Source organism: Rousettus aegyptiacus, unplaced genomic scaffold (genome assembly GCF_014176215.1).
Source record: "Rousettus aegyptiacus isolate mRouAeg1 unplaced genomic scaffold, mRouAeg1.p scaffold_m13_p_9, whole genome shotgun sequence".
NCBI classification, from domain to species: domain Eukaryota; kingdom Metazoa; phylum Chordata; class Mammalia; order Chiroptera; family Pteropodidae; genus Rousettus; species Rousettus aegyptiacus.
Genome location: NW_023416312.1, coordinates 72,927,996 through 72,951,999, shown reverse-complemented (window position 1 = coordinate 72,951,999; position 24,004 = coordinate 72,927,996). Strand labels below are relative to the sequence as shown.

General features: G+C 35.1%; 1 protein-coding gene across 1 annotated transcript in view; it reads right to left on the bottom strand.

Annotated features, from left to right (window-relative positions):
• Positions 1-234: 234 nt before the first annotated feature.
• Positions 235-24,004, bottom strand: part of IL13RA1 (interleukin 13 receptor subunit alpha 1) — a 50,798-nt gene continuing 27,028 nt past the window's right edge. Inside the window, exons 7-11 of the mRNA XM_016124440.2 lie at positions 20,898-20,945; positions 20,486-20,618; positions 17,619-17,715; positions 15,337-15,421; positions 235-2,851 (exon numbers count right to left, since the gene is read on the bottom strand). Of these exons, the coding sequence (XP_015979926.2) occupies positions 2,759-2,851; positions 15,337-15,421; positions 17,619-17,715; positions 20,486-20,618; positions 20,898-20,945 (456 nt within the window). The 3' untranslated portion in view covers positions 235-2,758. The remainder of the gene's footprint in view (positions 2,852-15,336; positions 15,422-17,618; positions 17,716-20,485; positions 20,619-20,897; positions 20,946-24,004) is intronic.

Below are 24,004 nucleotides of genomic sequence, written 5' to 3'. Positions count from 1 at the left end.
ATTATGTCCCTTTAGGTAGTGCTTGCAAAGGCTGTACTAATATTAAACTAAGTGCATGCCCATATGAGAAAACACAGCCATACTGAAAACAGCAGAGAAGCTTATGATACATGACTGTAAGATAAAATAGCTGTCTTGTAATTTTTCACATTTATTCTTTTAACTCCAATTTTCTTCTGCCACTCACTCCTCACAACACTTTCCCCAAAATAAAACCAAAGGGAAACATTTGGGTGACATACAAAAAGACAATATTTATTTTATTCAACTTTCCTATAAGAAGTTAAACAAAATGAGCCCTAATTGAAGGCATTACCAAAAATGTTCTTAACATTGTTTCACATATCCCTTTAGTGCCCAGATGAAGAAAACAATATGAATGGAAGAATAAGAATGAGCATTCTTACAGCGGGGTCATTTAGGTATATGGAGAAAAAGTCTGTATAGATTAGACATAAAATGGTAAATGCACCTACTAGTTCCCTACAGGTGACGAGAATCCCACTGATGTATTAAAGACTCGGAGCATTCCCAAAACCTGGGGATCACTTTTCAGCAATTATAAAACAGCCATAGCTACTCCCATAACTTACTGCCCCCCTTCCCCTTAACTATTTTACTGCTAAAAGAGGAGGATGGAAACAAGTATAATTTCCCCACTCCCAGTCTGCATGACTATCAGCATCAGTAGTTCCTTGGGTAATGAGAATATCAAAGCATCCCCCCTCACACACACATATATACTCATTGCCATCTAAATAGGGTAACAGGAAAAATGGCCTTGGGAGAGGCATTCAGGTGTTTTGCTTCCAAGAATTATAAAACACCTGGCTAGGAAGTAATCTCATTCCTACAAATGAAAATTAAATGTTCTTTTTAGAGAACAGAACAAAATGGAACGCCCACTATACCTGTCTCCCAAGCTCAATGTGACCTCAAAAATAAAAGTGCAGGGAGGCAGCACCTTGATATCTATCTACCCTTGCTGTGAACCCCAATTTCCTCAGAAAAGTTGGGGCACAGTGCTCCCCTGCAGTGCAAGCAGGTTGCCACTTTTGTCCAAACTGCGAAGAGCAGGGATCCCCCTTCCCCAAGAGCAGGAATTGCCAAGAAGTATCATCTTATTAATACAAATGGGTAAATGTTTGAAGAACTGATGATACAAATTTCTCAAGTTCCTACCAGTAATCCAAGTCTATGACTATGAGGAGAGAATCATGGAGATGGAGTGGTGGATCTTATCTTCATACTTCTTTAAATTTGGAGGAAGTAGGAGTAGGGGAAATACATATGTCGTGAGGATGGGTGAGAATAGAACACAAACATATGCAAAACACACACACAAACATTGGAGCCCTGGATACTGACTATCAACATAAGACACAAAACCTACTATTTGTGGCAGTAGGGAGAAAGAGGAAAAGATATAACTATTCTTTTTATCAAGTACATAGCAAAGTTCTAAGTGAAGATAATACCTCCTTTCTATTTAGAAAATATGTAGAGAAATAGTAAGTGCTGAAAATCTTCAAGAAAAAGTAAACTCACACAAAAAAATTACAAAATATGCAAGAATTTGTCATTGTTTCTTAGTCTACTCACACTTTACCTGAGCTGCAACTCACTCCCTGCTCCCCTAGATATTCTGAGCAGATTTTACATTCTAATATATAATGAAAGGTGAAAGACTACAGTGAGGGAGAATGTAAAATAGGATATTAGTGTGGGAATTGGGGAGTTGAAAGGTCTGAAGAATGACTTGTGGAGAAAAATAAAGTGGTAAGAACTGAGGAGTCCCAATCAGAATTGTCAACCATTTGAGGAATTTGGTACCTCACACCTGGGTGCCTAGTACAATCTGGATACATAGTAAATACTTGATTTGAGTAACAGAGGTAAAAAAAAAAACAATGTATCATTAGAGACTGCATGGTTCAAAGTCTAATACCCAATAAGTCATTCTGTCTTTGCTGCCTTCAAAGGCCTGGAAATCTAACTCTGGGTGGTGAAAACACACTGAAATATATATGGCATACTGTTGAATTGTACACTTGAAACTTATGGGATTTTATTGATCGATGTCACCTCAATAATTTTTAATTTAAAAAAGAGAAGACAAAAAAAAATCCTGCAATGGCTTTGAAAGGTCATGGTAAAAAGAAGCTGCCTCTGCTTTTTCTGTAGTTACCATCATGGCCAACACTAATTTCTGGGCCTTTCAAAGCAGAGGAAAATGCTACTGAAGAGATGATGATTCAGACTCAAGTTTTAACAGCCACAAACATTACTTAGTGGGATCCTAAACAACAGATTTTATCAATTTTGTTTGCTAGATGTTCTCTGTGACTCAAGTTTGGCATTTACACCCAAAATGAGTTCCCCCATGAATAAAATTTGTTGGTATTATATGACGCAAAGAATACAAACAGACACAGATCATTCGGGAAGTTGTCACAACTCTTAAGATTAACTCTACTGTGATCAACACCTTTTGCTTTGTCCCCGAGTTTGAAGCCTTCATAAAAGATATCTGCTTTTATAATTCAGTGAGAATGACTCCACTCTCTTCTCCAAAGTGCCCATTATTTTTGCTTTTTTTGGTGCATGACTCGACATAAAGACCTGTGATTCTTATGAGCTGCCTGTTTTTAAATGGTCCAGTAATTTCGGTTTCCATTTAATAAGCTCACAGTTAACAAATGGAGAATGGGATGAATCTTCACAAGGTCACATTGAAGGTTCAAATGAATTATCCCCATCACTGAGAGGCTCTCTTCAGGTTTTCTATAAGCACTACAGCGTCAGTTTCTTCTTTGGTTTGCTTCTCATAGATGTCATATTTCTTCCAGTGCTAGAAGAAAGAAAAATACATGTATACAATTACTTTTCTTAATAATATTCTTTCCCTGAGTTCTCACAGCCAATGCTTATTTTTAGGTTTGCATGCATTGAACCATAAGTGTATGTTTCCTGTTATTTTTTTTTCTTTTTTTGAACTAAGACTTCTCATATATTTGAATACTTAATGATATAAAACAATCAGGAATTAACTTTAAAGAAGAAAAAAGCATGGGATTGTTACGTGACATTTAATGGCTACCTTAAGAGATAAACACATTGGGACATCTCCAAAATTGAAAAGTCCTTTGAAGAATAAAAGGTGGTATACTTTCCTTACTTTGACTGTTTTTACCTTTATTTTCTTACTACTCAAATTTGACCATTGCTCCAGAGATATAATAGGTTCAAAAAGTCAACCAGCATCTAGGTAAATGACAATATAAAATGTCCCAAAAGCCTAGTGCAGCTAAAACTTTTGAAAGACCCTGTATTAACAGCTTCATGTAACACCATTTACTAGGACAGGGAATTATGCATAAGTTAAGTTCATCTCGAATTCAATTTAAGTGTACCTCTTCTGGTGAAAGCCAATATTCTGGTCCTTGTTTTCTTTACTTATAAAAAAGGAAAAGGGTAAAACCTGTGCTCAGTCCCCTCATCTGTAAAATGAAGTTATTAGACGAAACCAGGGGTTGGCGAACTATGGTATAAAGGCCAAATCCAGGAGGCTGTTTGTTTCTGTAAATAAAGTTTCATTGGAACACAGCCACATCCACTTGTTTCTGTATTGTCTATGGCTGCTTTCATACTACAACAGCAGAGTTGAGTCGAGTTGTTGTGACAAAGACCAAGAGGCTTGCTAAGCCAAAAATATTTATAGTTGGCCCTCTGTATGTGCAGGTTTCACCTTGGATTCAATCAACCACAGATCAGAAACAGTATTTTTGATCTGAGATCGGGGCTCCATGGATGCAGAGGGCCAACTGTATGCATTGTTTTATCCCATGTTATATAAGGGACTTGAGCATCACTGGATTTTGATATCCACGGAGGTCACTGGAACCAATCTCTCATGGATACAGAAGTATCCGGCCCTTTACAGAAAAACTTTGCCAACACCTGCACTAGATTATTCTAAGCTCCTTTTCAGCTGATGGTTTGTGGTTCTATAAGCCTAGGAAAGGAAATGGAAAGAAGGAAAACAGAAACAAGAGCAACAATGGCTACTCAGCTGCCTCAGGTTGAGCAACTGGAGATGGACTGAGCAAGTCAGAAGCATTCAGGCTTAGAAAGCCTATGGAAGGATGAGCTGGGAAACACCGCTTAAAATATCCAAATTACTCTAAATAAATGACTTAACCCTGATACTCCTAATAAAATGCTAAAACAATATACTGGCATTTCCAAGTGCTGACAAGGATCCAGGGTAACTGGATCTCTCATACATTGTTGATGAAAATGTAAATTAGTACAGCTACTATTGAAAACTGTCTCATGGTTTCTTATGAAACAAAACATATACCTACTGTATGACCCAGAAATCCCACTCCCATGTATTTACCCAAGAGAAATATGTCCACACGAAGACCTCTACATGAATATATTTTTAATATTTTTACTTTTTTAAAAATTAGAGTTGACATTCGATATTATTTTATATTAGTTTCAGGTATACAGCATAGTGGTTAAACATTTCTATAATTTAAAAAGTGATCTCCCTGTTAGTATAGAGCCCATCTAGCACTATACATATAGTATTATTGACTACATTCCCTATGCTGTACTTCTCTGCATGAATGTTTTAGCAGCTTTATTTATAAAAGCCAAAAACTGGAGACAATCCTGATGTCCTTGAATAAGTCAATGGTTAAATAAACCATGATACGGCCCTATCATGGAATACTGCTCAATAATAAAAAAATGAACTATTTATACATGCAACAAAATGGATGTCTCTTAAATGCATTATTCTGAGAAAAAAAGGAAGACTCAAAAACTCTATGCACTGTATGATTCCATTTACATAACATTCTGTAAAAGGCAAAACTTTATGGACAGAAAACAGATCAGTGATTGCAAGAGTACAGGGTCGGGGGTAGGGGACTGACTGTAAAGGAGCACAAGGGAGCTAATTGAAATGTTCTCTATCTTGATTAGAGTGGTGGCTATAAAATTACATACATTGCTAAAACTCTTCTAATTATACACTGAAAAACAATCTGACAAAATTATATAATCTTGAAATAATGGCTTATGCAATACATCTCACTAAGACAACTGGCTAAGCATTTGAAAAATAAAGTTAAACCCTACTTCACATTCTGCATGGATAAATTCCCTATGGATTAAAGATTGAAATTGAAAAAAAAAGAAAATCAAATAAGTACTAGAAAAATATATTGGGCAACAATTATATAGGTTTGAAGTAGGAAAGGGCTTTCCGCTCATAAAAAATAATAAAAAAAAATATTTGACTGCATAAAAAAAGAAAAAACCGTTTGTACACCATTAATCACCTTAAATACAATGCAAAAGCAAACACGGATGACAAGCCAAAGGATTAATACCTGATATATAAAAAGAGCTTTACAAATCACTAAGGAAGAGATGACTATCACAGGGGAAATAATCGACAATGAACACAAATTGCACAGAATTAATTCAAGCCAATGAACATATGAAACGATATAAAAGTTGATATGTAAAAATAAAATATGTCCTTTCCTCATCTATCAAATTGGTGAGAATTTTAAAAATTAGATACATTCAGGCAAAAGCATGCCAAAGCAACAATTCAGATATACTGCTGGTAGGTATATAAATTGGTAGCATCTAGTTGTAATCTATGCTTCTTGTGAAAAGTTTAAGTATGTGTATTCTAGTGCTCCCATTTCCTTAATATGAAGGAATCAGACCCTACATATGTAACTAGAGTATTTAACAGCATACATTATATATTTTTATACACCAGTAAAATAGATCTACTTCATTTTCTTTATCTACTGCATAAAATTTCATTGCATGAATGATTATAAATTATTTAAGTAGCATCCTTAATATAATAGATATTTAACCTGCATATACTTTATGGATGATGATCTTTCAGTATCAATAAAAGTGTTTAAAATGCATATAATCTCTTTTGATCCAGCAATCTTAATTGTAACAATTTATTCCAAGAAAGTAATAAAAACTATACTAATATTAGCTATGAAATGATGACTATAATAATGAAATTTAGAATTTATCTAAATGTTCAATAATAGGGACGTGGTTAATAACACTATGGTATATACACACAATGGAATACTATTTAGCCATTAAAAAGTATATTATATGACCAGGGTCAGCCAACTTTTTCTGTAAATAGCCAGATAATAAATATTTTCAGCTTTGAGGGCCATATAGTATCTGTCCCAATAACTCTGCTGCTGTAGCATGAAAGCAGCCACAGATAATATATAAATGAATAAGTGTGGCTGTGTTCTAACAAAATTTTATTTATGGACACTGAAATTTGAATTTCATATAATTTTCATATGCTATGACATAGTATTCTTTAGATTTTTTTCAACCATTTAAAAATACAAACACCATTCTTAGCTTGCAGGCTCTACACAAACGAGCAGCAAGCAGGATTTAGTCTGTGGTCTGTTATTTACAGAGAACTCCTGGGAGGAAGATTCTGGTTGGCAGCACAGTTTTTTAATCTCCCCAAATGCAACCATAAAAACCACAAGTATAAAAGATACATAGGAAAGCAAAAAAAAAAAAAACTCCATAGACGTGATCTACAACAAAACAAAATGAAAATGATTATTCCATTAACCCTGAAATATGAGTGAATGGGGACAAATTAGAGATAGCTACAAGAGCAAAATGGTATCAGCTATGGAAGAGTCTGAAGTGAGATCAGCATGGCATCTAATAGATCTGAGGCCTGTAAAATCACTCATTCAAACCTCAGCAAACTCATTTACGAACAACTGAGACTGGCGGGGGTTTGCACCTTCAAACAGTGACTGAGTGCCCTTAAGGAGTCTATGGTATATAGCTGGGATCACCTGGGCCCCATGAATTCTCAAAACCATCCAAAGCTTCCTTCCAGAGTGATGTCCCTCTCTGAGGAGAAACCGGTTGAAATAGACTCCACATTGGCCAGGAAAGGGACAAAAGAAACAAAATAGAAAATCCAGATAATAGTAGAGGAGGCAGAAAGGAATTAACTGTAATTTTGAATAATTCTCAAAAACAACAGTAGATGGAACTCTACAGCCAAGAAGTTAGTAAAAAAAAAAAAAACTACCCTAAAGCAAGCCTAAACCTTCAGGGAAACTAATTTCATGTAGAAAGCAGCAACGGAATATCCTTACAGAATTAAAACATGCCAAAAAGATATGTCCACCAAAAATATTAAAAATTAAAATTTATTATAAAACTTTATAAAATATATTTTAAAAAGTTATGTGATATAAAATGTATATGATATAGAAAAATATGAAAATTCAGAGTAAGAATAACTCAGAAATGACATGATAAAACTCAGGAAAGAATTACCAGTAAAAGAAAACAATCGTTTCAGAAATGAAAACAAAGCTAAATGGAACACAGGAACAAATAAATACAATAGATAATACCTGAAGAGAAATAGAAGATAAAGGGATGACTTTTTAATAAAAAAGAAATGAAAGTGGATGAAGATTATTTAAAATTATTCAAGAAGATTTGACAAATACTGAAGACAGGCAAGAAAATACAGGAACAGGTACATTTCTCCATCAGGAAGGACATTGGTATTAAGGGAAAATATAACTATCAGGCCTTCTGGTGCTTTGAAGAAACCTCAGACATTTCTGGCCAAGTGTCTGCGATTTCATATTGTTGAATCAGTCATTGTAACCCTGGGGGTTGCAGCTTTCTATAAGTTTGCTGTGGCTGAACCAAGGAAGAAGGCATATGCAGATTTCTACAGAAATTATGATTCCATCAAAGATTTTGAGGAGATGAGGAAGTATCTTTCAGAGGCAAAGTGATTTTGGAATGCAAAGAATTTCTTTGAGTTGACTTCCATGGAAGTTTGTTACTGACCTGTGTTCTTGAACTGTGAAACATGAATGTTCGGACTAAGGAATAGTTTCTCTTGATAAATAAACAATTAAAAAAAAGAAAAGGGAACAGAATAACTAAAATCTATCAGTGAAGAAATTTTTACTGAAATTAAAAACAAAAGATCTGAAATTACATACTGAAAGGGCGAACCATATACCTTGGGAAATCAATCCAGAATGACTAACTATAGCAAGACAAATTCTAATAAAATTACTGGACTTTGACAAAAAATATTTTGACAATCAGGCAAAAATGCCAAATGTTTTAATGCAGAATGAAAGTTATTCTGTCAGCAGACTTCGACAACATTTTATGCCAGAAGAAAATAGATGACATATTTAAGATATCCAACACAAGAACGTGTGAGCCTTGGATTTCACATCTGGTTAAAATGATTTTCAATTATTAATGTAGCATACTCCATCAATGTGTAAATAATTTAGGAAATGCTGATCCCATGAATCCTTCTTGAGAAAACTTTTAGAGCTTCAAACAACCAAATGACTTGAGAGACATAAAGACTAGTAGTGAGCATCAAATACATACTCACACAGAATTAAGGCTAAATGAGGGCTATAAGGGAGACAATATAGTATATAATGTCTTTATGCACTGACAATGTACTGGACAACTTTAAAAAAGGGGAGAAAATGAAGAACACATGGAAAAATTGCTCTTTCGAATAATTATTAAGCATTATTTCATAATTTGTCAGAATTTCAGAAATTCCTTTAGTTTCATCTATTTCTTTCCTATCTGTTAAATTCAAATACAATAAAATATCAGAATATTATTTAAAACATAGTATGTACTATGATTGCTTAAAAGTGTGGAGTGGCAAATCAGGATGCCTGGCTTCAGATCCCAATTCTGATACTTGTTTGTTAAGTTTGTATTCTAACTCTGCTATGTACCAGCAGTACAATCTTAAGTTACACATAATCCCTCTGGTGCCTCATTTTCTTCATCTGTATAATGAAGATAATACCTCTTGCAGGATGGGGACAAATCAATGAGGGAAGTGCTTAGATAAATGTCTGATAATAGTAAAAGTTCAGTCAGTATGAACTATTATTACTGTTGTTATTGTTATTATTCCATTTACCAATAAAAATATTTTCATTTCTCTATATTGTTCACATAACATTAAATATGGTTATTTCTGAGTGATAGGATTAAGATTGATTTTTTCTCTTTTGATTATCTTTATTTCTAATTTATCTACAACAAATATATATTGCTTTTAAAACACTTTAATTTTTAAAAATGTGCCCAGAGCCACTTTCATTGGTTTCTGTCATGAGAGCCAAAGCTTGGTTGGCTGTGTTGGACAGGAAAAAAGCAATCTGTTTTAATGAGGTGAACGCTGTAGCAAAAATGGCTTCTAAGAATACATTTGATTTTTAAATTGCCTTTTTTTTATTTCTTAAACTTATATTACTCTCATTTTTACCCATCATCAGCATCATGGCCTTTTCCCAAGCACTGCTTCTATGAATATGGCCATGTAAGGTTAAAGGGAACGAATGGAAAGGCTCTAACCTATTCTTCGATTTTGTGAATTATATGTTAGCCTAATTTTAAAATTAATTGTAGAAAAAAATAAATCCACAAAGTTACCAGTCAATAATTTAACTCTTTCACTGCCAATTTTTTAAACAAGATAATCGACAACAGAATAATGGCCAAAGATGAAAAAAACATCATAGATGAAAAAACTCAGTGTTAAGGAGGCTAACACAACTGACTTTTATTTGTTAGTCATCTAATCCTAGAAAAACAGCATGCTATACAGGCTTTTATATTTTAAAGAAATAAACAAATTTCAGGTGTAATGGAACATCAAGTCTCAATTTAAGAGTCCTTTCAAGATTTGGTTATTTCACACAGTGAATATTCCATAGAAATGAAGTGAGTTCCACGTACCTAAACACCACATGAAACATTGGCCTTTTGTATACAAGTCAATCAATTACATACCCATCTTCTTCAGATCAACATTCACAACAGAAAGTTGTACAATATGAATTGTAGATCCCTGTGCCTTAAAATCATTGCAGCTTCAAAAAGAACTATTTGAATGTGGCGTGGTAGGGACTAACTTAGTACCATTTGAGGTGGCTAACAATCCAACCTCTCACTTTAAAAATTGATAATTAAGGGGAAAGAATTAAACATGTATCCTGCCTTCCTAGCAGAAACTGAATTTCCAAACAACCAACGAACCTAGTTCATTTTTTTATTTTTTATTAGTTTCAGGTATACAGTACATTGGTTAGAAATTTATATAGTTTATGTAGTGTTCCCCCCACCCCCTGATTACTCTATCACCCATCTGGCTCTAGACACAGCCATTACTATTCTATTGACTATATTCCCTATACTGTTCTCTGCATCCCCATGACTATTCTGTAACTACTAATACAAATTTCTTCATCTCTTCACCTTTTTCTTATAGTATCCCAACCCCCTTTCCTCTAGCAGTCACCAGATTGTCCTCTGTATCTTTGAGTCTGTTTTCATTTAGTTTCAAAAAACCTAGTCTTTGGCTGGAAGAAGGACTGTATCAAAAAAAGCCAGCTTATAAATGCAGATTAAATGATAGATAAGAAAAATCATCATTTCACATCCTTTAATGAAATTAGTGATCTGAGCAAGGATACCAACTGGCATAAAAAGCATCATCTGAAGAGTGTATGGTGTGCTAACATAATCCCACATAGATTATCTGAAGGTTACAAGTGGAGAAGTAAGTATAGATGGCAGGAGGGAATATACTGTTATCACCTTAAATACAGTGGTCAATCTTAGCCTTACTAACAGTGGAACAACTGGATATTATCTGTTTCTTGACAACTGGGGCAGTTAGAAAAAATTTAAATATGAACTGAGTATTAGATGATATTAAGAAATGAATAATTTTTAAACTGTGATATGCTATTTTCACCACATAGGAAAGCATTCTTAGTTTTTAAATAGATATTCTTCAGTAAAAAAAAATTCAGCAGTATTTGGAAGTCAACTCCAAAGTTAAACAGTTGCTTTCCAATCAGTAATGCAAAACTGGCACAGTACTGAAAATATAATTGGTTTCCAAGAAGCAGGGGAAGAATAGATAATTTTTTATGGATGAAAAAAATACAGATGTAAAGGAGGAGCAATTCCCTGTGTGCACCCCTTACACACACTATGGCCAGTAGCCCAATTAGTCACAGAGAAAAGGCAAACAGCAAAGTAGCAGGAAGAAATGCTGTTGGCCAAAATGTTACTACAGCAATGAACAAAATATTGTCAAAACACTAGAAACCTTAAGGAAAACTACACAGAAGATTTTTTTTTGTGGCCACACCTAAATGAGGTTTTTAAAGGACCACTACTGATGGTGTAATGTGAAAGAAGAAAGTGTTTAGAATGGGCAAGGATTATTTCTTTGGCTTGTGAATCCGTAACTTGGGCTATAATGGCTTCTAGTTCAGGTTCTGCAATTATCTCTCTATGTACTAGCCCTTCAGAAATTGCTCTGTGGTCCCCAATGTCTCTATCTCTCAAGTGAGTATGACTAGAATCTAGAGTTCTGAAAATTTATAAAATTAAAGAAATATAATTAACCATGTAAACCTCCATCTCATTGGATGATCTCTAATGCCGCGGTCATTCTATAATTCGATTCTAAAAGTAAAAGATTAGTTTTTCTGCTGCATACACAGTTCAGTTTGGGAGGATTACTGTAGAGAAAGAGAATTGTTCATTTTGTTAAAAAGGAAACATGAAAAATTGTTCTATTACCCTTTCCCCTGTCTGGAATTTTTATTATACTTTTAGTTTGAAACACTGATTTTATTTAATGGTCTGCAACCATCACAAACAAAAACATTGTATGCTTTTAGTAGTGCATTTTGTCAGTGTATCTGCCTCGCTAAATTATAGAATTATCTGACTCATTGGGACAATGTATTATCCTCTAGCCAGCAAATTGGAAAAAAAAAGCAATTTTGCCATCTCTGAGAAAGATAATTGATCTGATTTCTCTGCCAATGTTACCATCATTCATTCTATTATCCGGGCTTGAAACCTTGAAATTATTTTTTACTCTCTCCACCTTTCATTACCCACACAGGGTCACCAAGTCTAATAATGAGTTTCCTTTAATAATGTCTCTTGTATCAATTTCCTCTGCTACTACCCAAGTTCAAGTCCCTATTATCTCTCAGTCCTAGATGACGACAATGTTCTCTTTCCCCTTAATAACTTGTGTTGGGTTTCCTTTTATCATAAAAGTAATACATGCTCATTTTAGGCAATTTGGAAATTGCAGAAAAGTAGAGAAAGAATGTCAATTATCCATAATCTTTCTACCCAGAGATGATCATTTTGACCCATTTACTGCCACTCATTGTTTTATGTATATATTCATTCATTTTTTTTTACAAAGTTAGGATTGCCATATACTACACATTTATGATGTTTCTTACTTTCATATCATGAATATTTTACTATGACATTAAATGCTTAGAAAACCTTTTTTAAACTAATTTTTGATTGTTGATGTTTCATTGATTTCTAATTTTTCATGTTAGAAATAAATGCTGCATTGACCATCCTTGTGTCATTACTGGATTATTTATTTAAAATAGATTCCTAAAAGAATAATTACAAGATCAAAGATTCTTGTTACATTTTATCAAGTTGCTCTCCAGCCAGAAGCCAGGATTATATACCATTTTACACCCTCCCACACACACACACCAGCAATGCATGAAAAGTGCCAGTTCCTCACCCACTTATTAACACTGGATACTATCACTTTTTAGAAATATATTAGGCTAGGAATTTATATCTCATCAATGCTTTGGTTGGCATATCTTGTGTATATTAGTGAGCCCAAACATGTTTTCACAGATATTAGGCATTTGTACCATGGTACTTTGGTCTTCATTCTGCTGACAGGGGCAGTAAACTCAAATGCTTTTTGGAGGTTTGGCATGTTAGGTCAACGTGTGAAAATCACAGTGGGAATTGGGAATGTTAGGACCTAAGATGAAATTCAAAATAAGATATTTTAAATAAACCACATTGTCCAAACAAAACAACTATGGAACAAATGCAGGACCAGGTTCCTGCTTACAATTCAAAATAAGATATTTTAAATAAACCACATTGTCCAAACAAAACAACTGTGGAACAAATGCAGGACCAGGTTCCCAGTTTGCAATCATGCCAGTGCTTGCCCTCTCTAATGTGTTCCCTTCAGACTGTTGTCAGAATGATATCCTTAATACCTTCTCATATAAGGCCAGCCATAATGTGACCTCGCATCTTTTTCTCAGAACACCCATACCCCAACCTTCTACTTCTATCACACAGAACTCTTTGAAGAGAGTGAGGTTCTTGTGAATAAGCATTCTACCTCATAAGAGGAAATGCAGCATAGTGGAAAGAGGGAATTCTGGGATCAGACAGTGCTGGGTCAAAACCCACCTAGTAGCTCTGTGACCTCAATAAAGTTACTTAACCTCGGTGAGGCTCCATTTCCTCATAAAATGGTACATCAGTACCTATACCACATAGTGGTTATAAAGATTTGATAAGGGAGTATAAGCAAAGCACTTCGTACACTGCCTGGCACAGAGTAGACTTTCAATTGCTTTTTAGCGTTGTTGTTTGAGTACTTTCACAATTCCCAACCTCCAGGATTTATCATAGTAGCTGGTAAAATGAAGAAAGAGACAGGGTTAAACCTAAAACAAATATCCATAACAGTGGTTTTCAAAAAGTCTGATCCACAGACTATCTTGCCAGGATAGGAACCATCATCTGTGGGCTCCTGTTAAATATGCAGACTCCTGGGCCCCAGGCCAGACCCACTGAATCAGAATTTCTGGAGCTTAGGCCCAGGATTCTATATTTTTACAAGCATTCCAGTTGATTGTGATTCAACTAAAGTTATAGTATATACTATCTCCTTCTCAGGTAGCTGACTTCTTCCTAGTTGTACCCTATCCCCCAGCATCTGACAGAGATATCCACTGTCTCTAACCATGACTTGGTGAAAAAGTGATCCAGATTAATTGTCCTTGGCTAGTATGTCAGCTTTTCTACCTTCCTTCCCTAGCCATATTATCACTGCCGCTGTGAACTACTCATTATTACAAGAATTGTTTGGAGCTTAAAGATGAATGGAAAGTATTATCAATAGTAATACTAATCACTAATACTTACTAAGCACCTATATAATGTGCCAGGCATGCTAAGCAGTTTTTATGTGTTAAATGAATATAATCCACATAACAATACTATGAGACAGGTGTTATCCTTACCTGCAGTTTGCAAATGGGGAAACTGAGGCACAAAGAGGTTGAGAAAGTTACCTAAGGCCAGACAGATGGTAAATGACACAGCAGAGATTTGAATCCAGACAATCCGACTCCAGAGCCCAGGCTATTATCTACTATGCTGAACTACTTCCCTGAATTAACTGCCCTATGCCTATTATTACTCATTTAAGATATATAAAATAATATTGATATTTATTTCATTTAATGTCTTTATCATTCTGTTTGGGTGAATGTATTTATCAGAGAAACTTCAAACTCCTTTGTTCCCATAAAGTCTTAGGTTTCCCAGCCACAAATTCTAGCATGAGAATCTGCAACAAAATTAATGTAATAGGTTTGCTTTGCTCCCATGAATTCGGAGGTCAGCTTTCCAGGCAATAACATGAACAAAATCTATTTCAATAGTTTAGACTATCTTTATATTTTCCCAAATTAAGTTGTAAAAATTATCCAAGAGTCAGAAGCCCTGTCTATGAGACTAGTTTCATAACAAAGTTTCCGTCCCCTTCATGTTTATATCAAATACATTCTTTACCCCACAGAGAGAATGAAGCCCAGTGATATGAGATGTACAAAGTGTTCTGGGGACTTCTTAAATGCTATAATTGGTCTCTGATACATTTTAAATGAGCTTTTCTTTAATCTTTAGATAAAATGTAGTTTCAAAGAACTAATTTTGAAATGAAATTTTGACACATGCTACAACATGGATGAACCTTGAAAACATTATGCTAAGTGAAAGAAGCCAGACACAAAGGGGCACAATATTGCAGGATTCTGCTTATAATGAGGTACCTAGAATAGGCAGATTCAGAGAGAAAGAAAGTAGAATAGAGATTACCAGGGGCTGGGGATAATAGAGAGTTATTGGGCACAGTTGCTGTTTGGGATGATGAAAAGTTCTAGAAATAGTGATGATTAACACCATTGAACTGTACACTTAAAATGGTCAAAACAATAAACTTTATGTTATGCATATTTTACCAAAAATTGTTTTAAATCCCATAGCCTCAAAAAATTTTTTTTTTAATCCCATGAAGTCAGCGCTTACCAGGGTATCATCATTCTGGTCTCCAAACATTTCTTTAAAAATCTTGCCAGGATCAGGAATTGGAGGGAATATAATGATCTTGAGCCTTTAAGAAAACAGAGACATTTTCGATCAAATCTTCTACCCAATAGGAGCATCTCACTTAAATACAGCGATATTAGGAGAAGGGTTGGACAAAAGACATGGCACACAAGTCATCTTTGTGAAGAAACTTCTAAAGCAATCTGAGAAATCAATGTCCAAAGAGCATCAAGATGGGTAGAGCAAAGGAGCTCTTAGGATAAACAGATTATTTATATCATTTAAAATGTTTTGAGATATACTTGACAAAAATTATATATATTTGAGGTATACAACATGATGTTTTGATATATGTATACATTGTGAAATAATCACAATCAAGCTAATTAACATATCCATCATCTCATATAGTTATGATTGTGTGTGATACCCTATATTTAAATAACAATGTTTTAGTTATCATAGACCAGATGGGAGCTTGCAGTTTATAATTTTGAAAATAATCTTCTGAGAACAGGGTACATTCCTATTTCATTTTTCTTTCTTTTTCTTACTTCTCAATTCTTGCATCTTATAGAACACTTTGGTGGATTTACCTCATCTCCTAAGTCTCTAAATGTTGGTGTGCCCCAGGGTTCAGCTTTTTGTCCTCTTTATCTCATGTACTTTATGAGTGCTCTCTTCCAGTCTTAGGGTTCTAAATGCATTAAAATGCCAAGTACTTCCAAAATTCTATCTTCTGCCCAGACCTCTCCCTTAAATAAATCCCGAGATTAATGTATACAACTACCTATTTAACAGCTCTACTTGGATATCTAATAGGCGCCTCAAACTTATGTTCAAAACTAAAGTTCCCTCCTTTACATTAAAGCTAGCTGCCCTCACAGTCTTCTCCACCTCAGTAAATGGCTCCAGCATTTACTCAGTTGCCGAAGCCAAAAATCTAAGAGTTATCCTTGAATAACCATTTCCCCCCACACCTCCACAGAGAAGCAGCCATCAGCTAGTGCTATACATGGTACCTTCAAAATATATCTCACATCAGACCATTTCTTACTACCTCCATTGCCAACCACATCACCAAGGCTATCCTTATCTTCCCCACCCCTGCCAACACTGCAGTGCCGCCTAAACTATCTGCTCCATTCTTGCCCATTCTTCACTCAACATCTACAGTGATCTTACATGACAGTAAATCAGATCATATCCTTCCCCTGCTTAAAACTCTTCAATGTCTTCCCATCATGCTTAGGATAAAAATCTCAATTCCTCTCAATGGCCTACATGATCTAACCCTGGGATCCTCTTCAGCCTCGTCTCCTGTCACTCTCTTCCTTGCACACTCTGCTCCAATAAGACACAGGAAGATCATTCTAGCCTCGGAGCCTTTGAGCTTACTGTTCCCTTGGCCTGGAACATTCTTTCTCTGAATATCTCACTCCTTTAAAGTCTCTCCTTACATGTCATTTTCTCAGAGACGCCTTCCCTGGCCATCCTATATAGCATGAGTCTCATATCACTTCCTAGCTTTTCTTCCCACCAACCACCAAAGCTTTACTACACACTATGTGAACTCATAGTATTTATTGTTTGTTTTGTAGATATATAGATATATAAATATAGACATAGATATATAGATAATCCCTCACACTAGAACATAGATAGGGACTATGTCCTGTTCACTTCTGTAATGCCAGCAATTAGGACAGTGACTAGCAGTCCAATGTATGTTGAACAACTATTAACATATGATAAAATATTGATTCTGGGCCCAGCTAATAATCTTATTCCAACCATAGGTATTTACTGAAAGAGCAAATAATAGCAGAAGACCAGTATCTATGGTGAGATAAAGCAAAGCATTTTCAAGGAATGAGCAATGTATATCACAGACAACCTGGTGAAGTTCTCTTTCTTATAGTACTAAGTAACAACCTACTTTGCATTCATACCATATGAGTCATTTAATTATTAATGGTATACATTTCTAACAATGGTCTCCAACAGCTACCAACTACTGATAAATTAGGCACATGCAAAGAGAGCAGCACCTGAACAGAGCTCTGGGAAACACATCCAATAATTTCCGCACCAGAAAATGGGCACAATAATACTTCCTCGCCATGATATACCGCCAAAAGTAAGTTATAGCCCAAATGCTTCTAATGTACTGGGCAAACATAAAACACCTGTGCAAAGAGTAATAACCACAGTAACCAGACTAATAGAAACTGTCAAGTGTGCCTGGATAGCTGCCTTACCTTTTTAGATAAAGCAGAAGGGCTATGATTGCACCTGCAACAATTACTGGAATGATGAGTAACATGATTATGTAGGACGTGGGATCGGCCTTATCACCTAGAAAAAGGAAAGCAAACAGAAAGATATGAGAAATAGAACTTTTAGAAATAAACCAAGCAATAGCTCTATTAGACTAGTGCGGTCACAGATGTTCCTGTCCTCTACCCCAACCTCTTTTCCAAAACTCTTTAATTATCCTATCTTCTGTCATCTTAATAGCAACACACACACACACACACACCACCACCACCACCACCACCACCACCACCACCACCACCACCAACAACAACAAACCAGCCCTGCCCTGGTGCCTAAAATTCCATGAGTGAACAAACATCTTAAGGATTATCTGAAACCAGGATATCTTAACTGGTTTTAGACACTATTAACAAAGATGTTATATCTGTTAAATACATCATCTCATTAACAGTGACTTTCATTTCCTATTGGTTACTTAAAACAATTAGAATACCTAAAATAATCCTAACAACTACCACTACTACTATTCTTAACTGAGCACATACTATATGCCTGATACCATACAACATGCTTTTACATGTTTTTATCTATGCTATAGAGATAGATAATATTATCTCTCATTTATACAGATGAGAAGGATAAGGCTCAGAGTGGTTCACTGGCTTGTCCAAATTGGCTTAGTAAATGATGGAGTCAGGCCTCAAATCCAGCACTAATTCTAAAACATTTCATTAACTGCCTTGCTACACCTAATACATAGAATGTCATAGGTCTATTTATTTGCTTATCTTTTCCACTAGGGCATGAACATCTAGGAAGCATCATCAGGGACTAGCATCATTGTGTTAGGCTGCCTCTAAGATGGCCCCAAATGATCCCTGACTCCTGATATTCACAACCTTGTGCAATCCTCTCCCCTTGAGGGTGGACTGGACTAACTGACTTGTTTGTAAAGAACTGAATAGCAACAGCAATATCATTTCCAAAATCAGGTTATAAAAGACTGTGGTTTTCATGTTGGGTATTCTCTCACATATGCTTTCTTGCTTGGATCACTCACTTGGGGAAGCCAGTTGCTCCCATGTCATGAGGTAGCCCTGGGGGGAGGTCCAAGTGGCAAGGAACTGAGGGAGGCCTCTGTATTAATTTTCTAGAACTGCTGTAACAAATCACCACACACTGGTTGGCTTAAAACAACAGAAATATATTCTCTCATAGTTCTGGAGGCTAAAAGTCTAAAATCAAGGTATCAACAGAGCCATTCTCCCTCTGAAGGTACTAGAGAAGAATCCCTACTTGCCTCTTCCTAGCTTCTGGTGGTTCCCAGGAATCTTTGCTGTTCCTTGGCTTGCAACTGCATCACTCTAATCTCTGCCTCCATCTTCATATGGTCTTCCCTGTGTGTCTGTTTCTGTATGTCTTCCCTTATTGTAAGAATACTAGTCATTGGATTTAGGATCTACACTAAACCAGTATGACCTCATTTCAATTGATTACATCTGCAAAACCTCTATTTCCAAATAAGGTCATATTCACCAGTACCAGGAGTTAGGACTTGAACATATCTTTTGAGGGGATACGATTCAACCTGCTATAGCCTCCATCCAGCAGCCAGAGAGGAACTGAGGCTTTTCGATGACCACATTAGTAGTGAGCCTGAGCTTGGAAGTTGATTCTCCAGCCCCAGTCAAGCCTTCAGATGAGACAGTAGTACCAGCTGACAGCTTGACTATAACCTTATGAAAGAACTTGAGCCAGAAGTACCTGCCTAGCTAAGCCATGCCCAGATTCATGAGCCACAGGAACTGTGAGATGGTAAATATGTATTTTTTAAGCCACTAAATTTGGGGGTAATTTGTTATACAACCATAGATAACTAATAAAACCATACTCAGGGAACTGACTTCCTTAATGACCTGTCTCTCTCATTGTTAGACAGCTGTTAGAAAATCCTTAAGCTGGTCCTATTTTGCTCCATGAAGCAACAAAAAAGATAGCCTATTCCCTCTTCTACCTGATAATACCTCAAATGTTAGAATTCAGCAATCATGACTCCTCAAGCTTACTTCATCAACTGTTACTCCCCAAATTTTGAGATTATTCAATATCCTGATTACCCTTTCAAGGATATATTCCAGTTTGCTGATGCAGCACATACAATGTGGTGCCCAGAATGAATACAGCACACTTCTGATGTGACCAGAACACGGTGCCCCAACCTGCAGCATTCCCTTGTTCTTGGTGCTGTACTATCACTGATGCCTATGACTACATATGCCTTGGGGATGCTTAAGGGTCCAATGTTGAGTCACTCTGAGTTTTCAGTCAAATAAAACCTTATACCCCAACCCACAACACATACATTCATAAAGCGCAGGTCTTTTCAATCCTATACTTGAGCCTGGCACATGGCTAATTCAGCCTCTCAAAGTATATATGAAACTTATTTTTTTCAAACCTAGATACAGGTTTATGTCTATTAAATACCATCAAGGGTCATTGTTCTACTCTTGATTCTGTCACCAGCACATAGGCTGTTCTTCTAAGCCTTGTATAATATGCATATTTAATTATACCTGCCTTCTATATTTCTGTTCAGTTTGTTGAAAAAGATGGAGACAGGGTAGAAGAGAGGAAAACAACATTTGGCTCGTGAATTTTTAGAGCTGTATATTGCAAATTAATGCTGGGTGATATGACAGTAATTAAACAGAAAATAATTCAATTGTAACACTCTCTGATTGATATTAAGAATGCAGAACAGTCCTTTCTCCCCATCCTATTTTCTGCTTCAGCTTAGTTTCCATGTATCAATGGTTTAAATTGTAATAAAATCCTCTTCTCTTACCTATGCTCATTGCTGGACTCCAATTACTCCAGAGTTTATCATCCTCATAGCATAATTTATTTGTTTTGACTCTTATTCTGACTGTGTTCAAAGTATCAGGAAAAACACCAGAGACCCAGAAACAAATTTCACCCTTAGATATAAAATAAAAACACACAAGAAATATTATCAGTTTTTTCTCATTGCTTCTGAATCCTAAATATAATTATCTGCCAAATTGTGTATATGATTAAGACTTGGATTGTGACCCAAATTATCTGACTTTAACTCCTGAAAAATAATTGGCAATAACACACAAAAGAAGTAGTTTGTTTTTCTCAAAGCAGTTCAAATTTAGTCTATGCTTGCCCTGCCCCACCCCCAATTATTCTTATGAGTTTAAGCCCAAATAGCTAAAATGAAATTTACTGACCTCCAGGTTTCCCTCAAATTCTAAATTATCACATTTAGGTTCTTCAACCTTGAAAATATAAAAAAGAATAAATTCAAATTTTAAAAGGCCATATTTTACATTGTTCAACCATTTCTAACAAGGTTTCCTTTTATCCCATTAAAAGAGAACCAGGTGCCGTGAAAAAAACGTTAGTTTTTAAATAAATGGTTCTGAGTCAATTTTACATCTATATGGGGAAAAGAATCTTAACCCCTACCTCACACTATTTACAAAGTTAATTCCAGATGGACCGATGATCAAAATGTGAAAGTTGAAATAAATGAACAAATAAATACATAAAGACAGCAAGCTTTTAGACGAAAACACAGAACAGCTTCATGACCTTGAAATGGGAAAAGATTTCTTAAATAGGACCAAACAATATTAACCATAAAAGAAAAATTTTTTATAAAGTCACCTATATTAAAATTAAAAACATCAGTATATCAAAGCATATCCTATTAAGGAAATTAAAAGGTAAGGCATATAGTGAGAGAAGATATTTGCAATTTCTAACAAAGGACTTGTATATATATGTTATATAACATATATTTATACATAATATACACATATATACATATATCCTACAAGTTAATAAGGAAAAGACAGAAAACCTAATTTAAAAACCAGGCAAAAGACTTGTATAGGCATTTCACAAGATATCCATATTGCCAATAAACATGAAAAAGTGCTCAACTTCATTAATCATCAGGGAAATGCAAATTAAATCCACAATATAACAATACACACATCTACCAGACAATACCAAGTGTTGGTGAGGGTGTGAAGGATCTAGCACTCTCAACTTCTGTTCTTAATGGTGTAAATTAGCCCAACTACTTAGGAAAAGTGGTATTATCCACTACAGAGAATCAGATGTAACCTTGTGACCCATATATGCTCAACCTAAATGTATGCACATGTGCAACAAGAGGTAAGTATGCAAATGTTCATAAAAACTCTATTCATAAAACTCTAAAATGGCAACTATCCAAATGTCCTTTAATAGGAGAATGGATAAATCAAATGTGGTATATTGGCATGATGGAATGAATGCAATGAGAATGAACAATCTACAACCACAGGCAACAATATCAGTCGATCTCATAAACATAACACTGAATGAAAGAACACAGGCACACAAAAAAGTAAATTCTCTATAATTCAATTATATGAAGTTTAAAAAGAGGCAACAAAACTACTCTATGGGATTAGAAGTCAAGAGAATAGTGGCTCTTTGGGAGGGTAGTGACCAAAGTCACAATGGTGTTTCTGGGGTGCTGGTTATATAAGTGAAAAACAATTTGTGAGAATCACTTGTGAAAAATTGTTGAACTCTATGTGATGACTTGTGTAATTTTTCTATGGCACATTAATTGAAAGGTAAAAAAAAAGAAATAGAGAGACCAGTCTTTCTTGTAGAGATTATATCAAAAATGACTCGATTACATAAAAGGAAGTATAATGCAAAATTCTCCTCCACACAATTTAAATCATTTGCTGTCTGATATAAAGAGATAATCAGTTCCTGAAATGCAAATATTTCAAAACTGAGTAAAAAAATCAGCACATGAAAATCTGTTACCTAGTCTACTTCTGGCCAAGAGACATATGAAAAGATGTTCAATGTCAATGGTCATCAGGGAAATGCAAATCGAAACCACAATAAGATATTTCATACCTGTTCGAATGGCTATCATCAAAAAGATAAGAGATAACAAATGCTGGAGAAGGTAGGGAGAAAAGGGAACCCTTGTACACTGTTGGTGGAAAAGTAAATTGATGCAGCCATCATGGAAAACAGTATGAAGGTTCGTCAAAAAAATTAAAATAAAACAATCATATCATACAGCACTCCCACTTTTGGGTATACAGCTAAAGGAAATGAAATTAGGATCTTGATGAGATATCTGCATTTCCATATTCACTGCAGCATTATTCACGATAGCCAAGATATGAAAGTAACCTGAGTATCCATCAATAGATAAATGGACAAAGAAGAGGTGGCACATATATGCCATGGAATATTATTCAGCCATGAGAAAGAAGGAAATTTTGCCACGTGCAACAATATGGATGAAACTTGAGGGCATTATACTAGGTGAAATAAGTCAGACAGAGAAAGACAAATACTATATGATCTCACCTATATGTGGAATTTTAAAAAGTCAAATTCATAGAGGCAGAGAGTAGAAAGGTGGTTACCAGAGACTGAGGAGAGGGACAATGGGAAGATGTTGGTCAAAGGGTACAAACTTACACATATAAGTTCTGGGGAACTAATGTCCAGTATGGTGATTGTAGTTAATAATACTGTATTATTTACTTGAAATACCAAAAAAATAAAAAATAAATAAAGAAAAGGTTACTGTGTGAGGTGATGAATGTGTTAATTAACTGGATTGTGGTTATCATTTCACAATGTATATGTATATTAAATCAACAAGTCGTATACTTTGAAAATAATCACATTGTATAAACTAAATATATACAATTTTAACTTGTCAATGATACCTCAACAAAGCTGGAAAAAATAGTCAGCTTCTATAAAAGAGATGTTTTAACATGGGTCATAGACCAGAACACATAACTATGAATTTTGGCATTCAATGTCATTCACTAAATGGTTTCTACAAGCATTTGTAAAGAGCTGAAAGGCCAACTGAATAGTGAAGGGCCATCCTATCAATACTTCATATAGGGGCAGAGAAAAAACCACTCAGGGGCTACTGTACCCCACTGCTGCTGCCCATTTGGAATCAGAGGCCTGCTGAGAAATCGCAAGTGTCAACTAGTACTTGAAAGATCAGGTTGTAGGCTGATGTTCTCCCTCCCCTGGACTATTATATATATATATATATATATATATATATATATATATATATATATATATATATATATATATAATATATTTATTATATAATATATACTTATATATTAATATATATTATATTATATATTATATAATATATATATATTTTTAATATTCCAAAGTCAGGAAATCATTGTGTCAGTTGAAGGCTCTGGGCACTTGTTTAAATGTAAATCCTCTTGGTTTATTTATCAGAGGTTCAGATACCTCTATT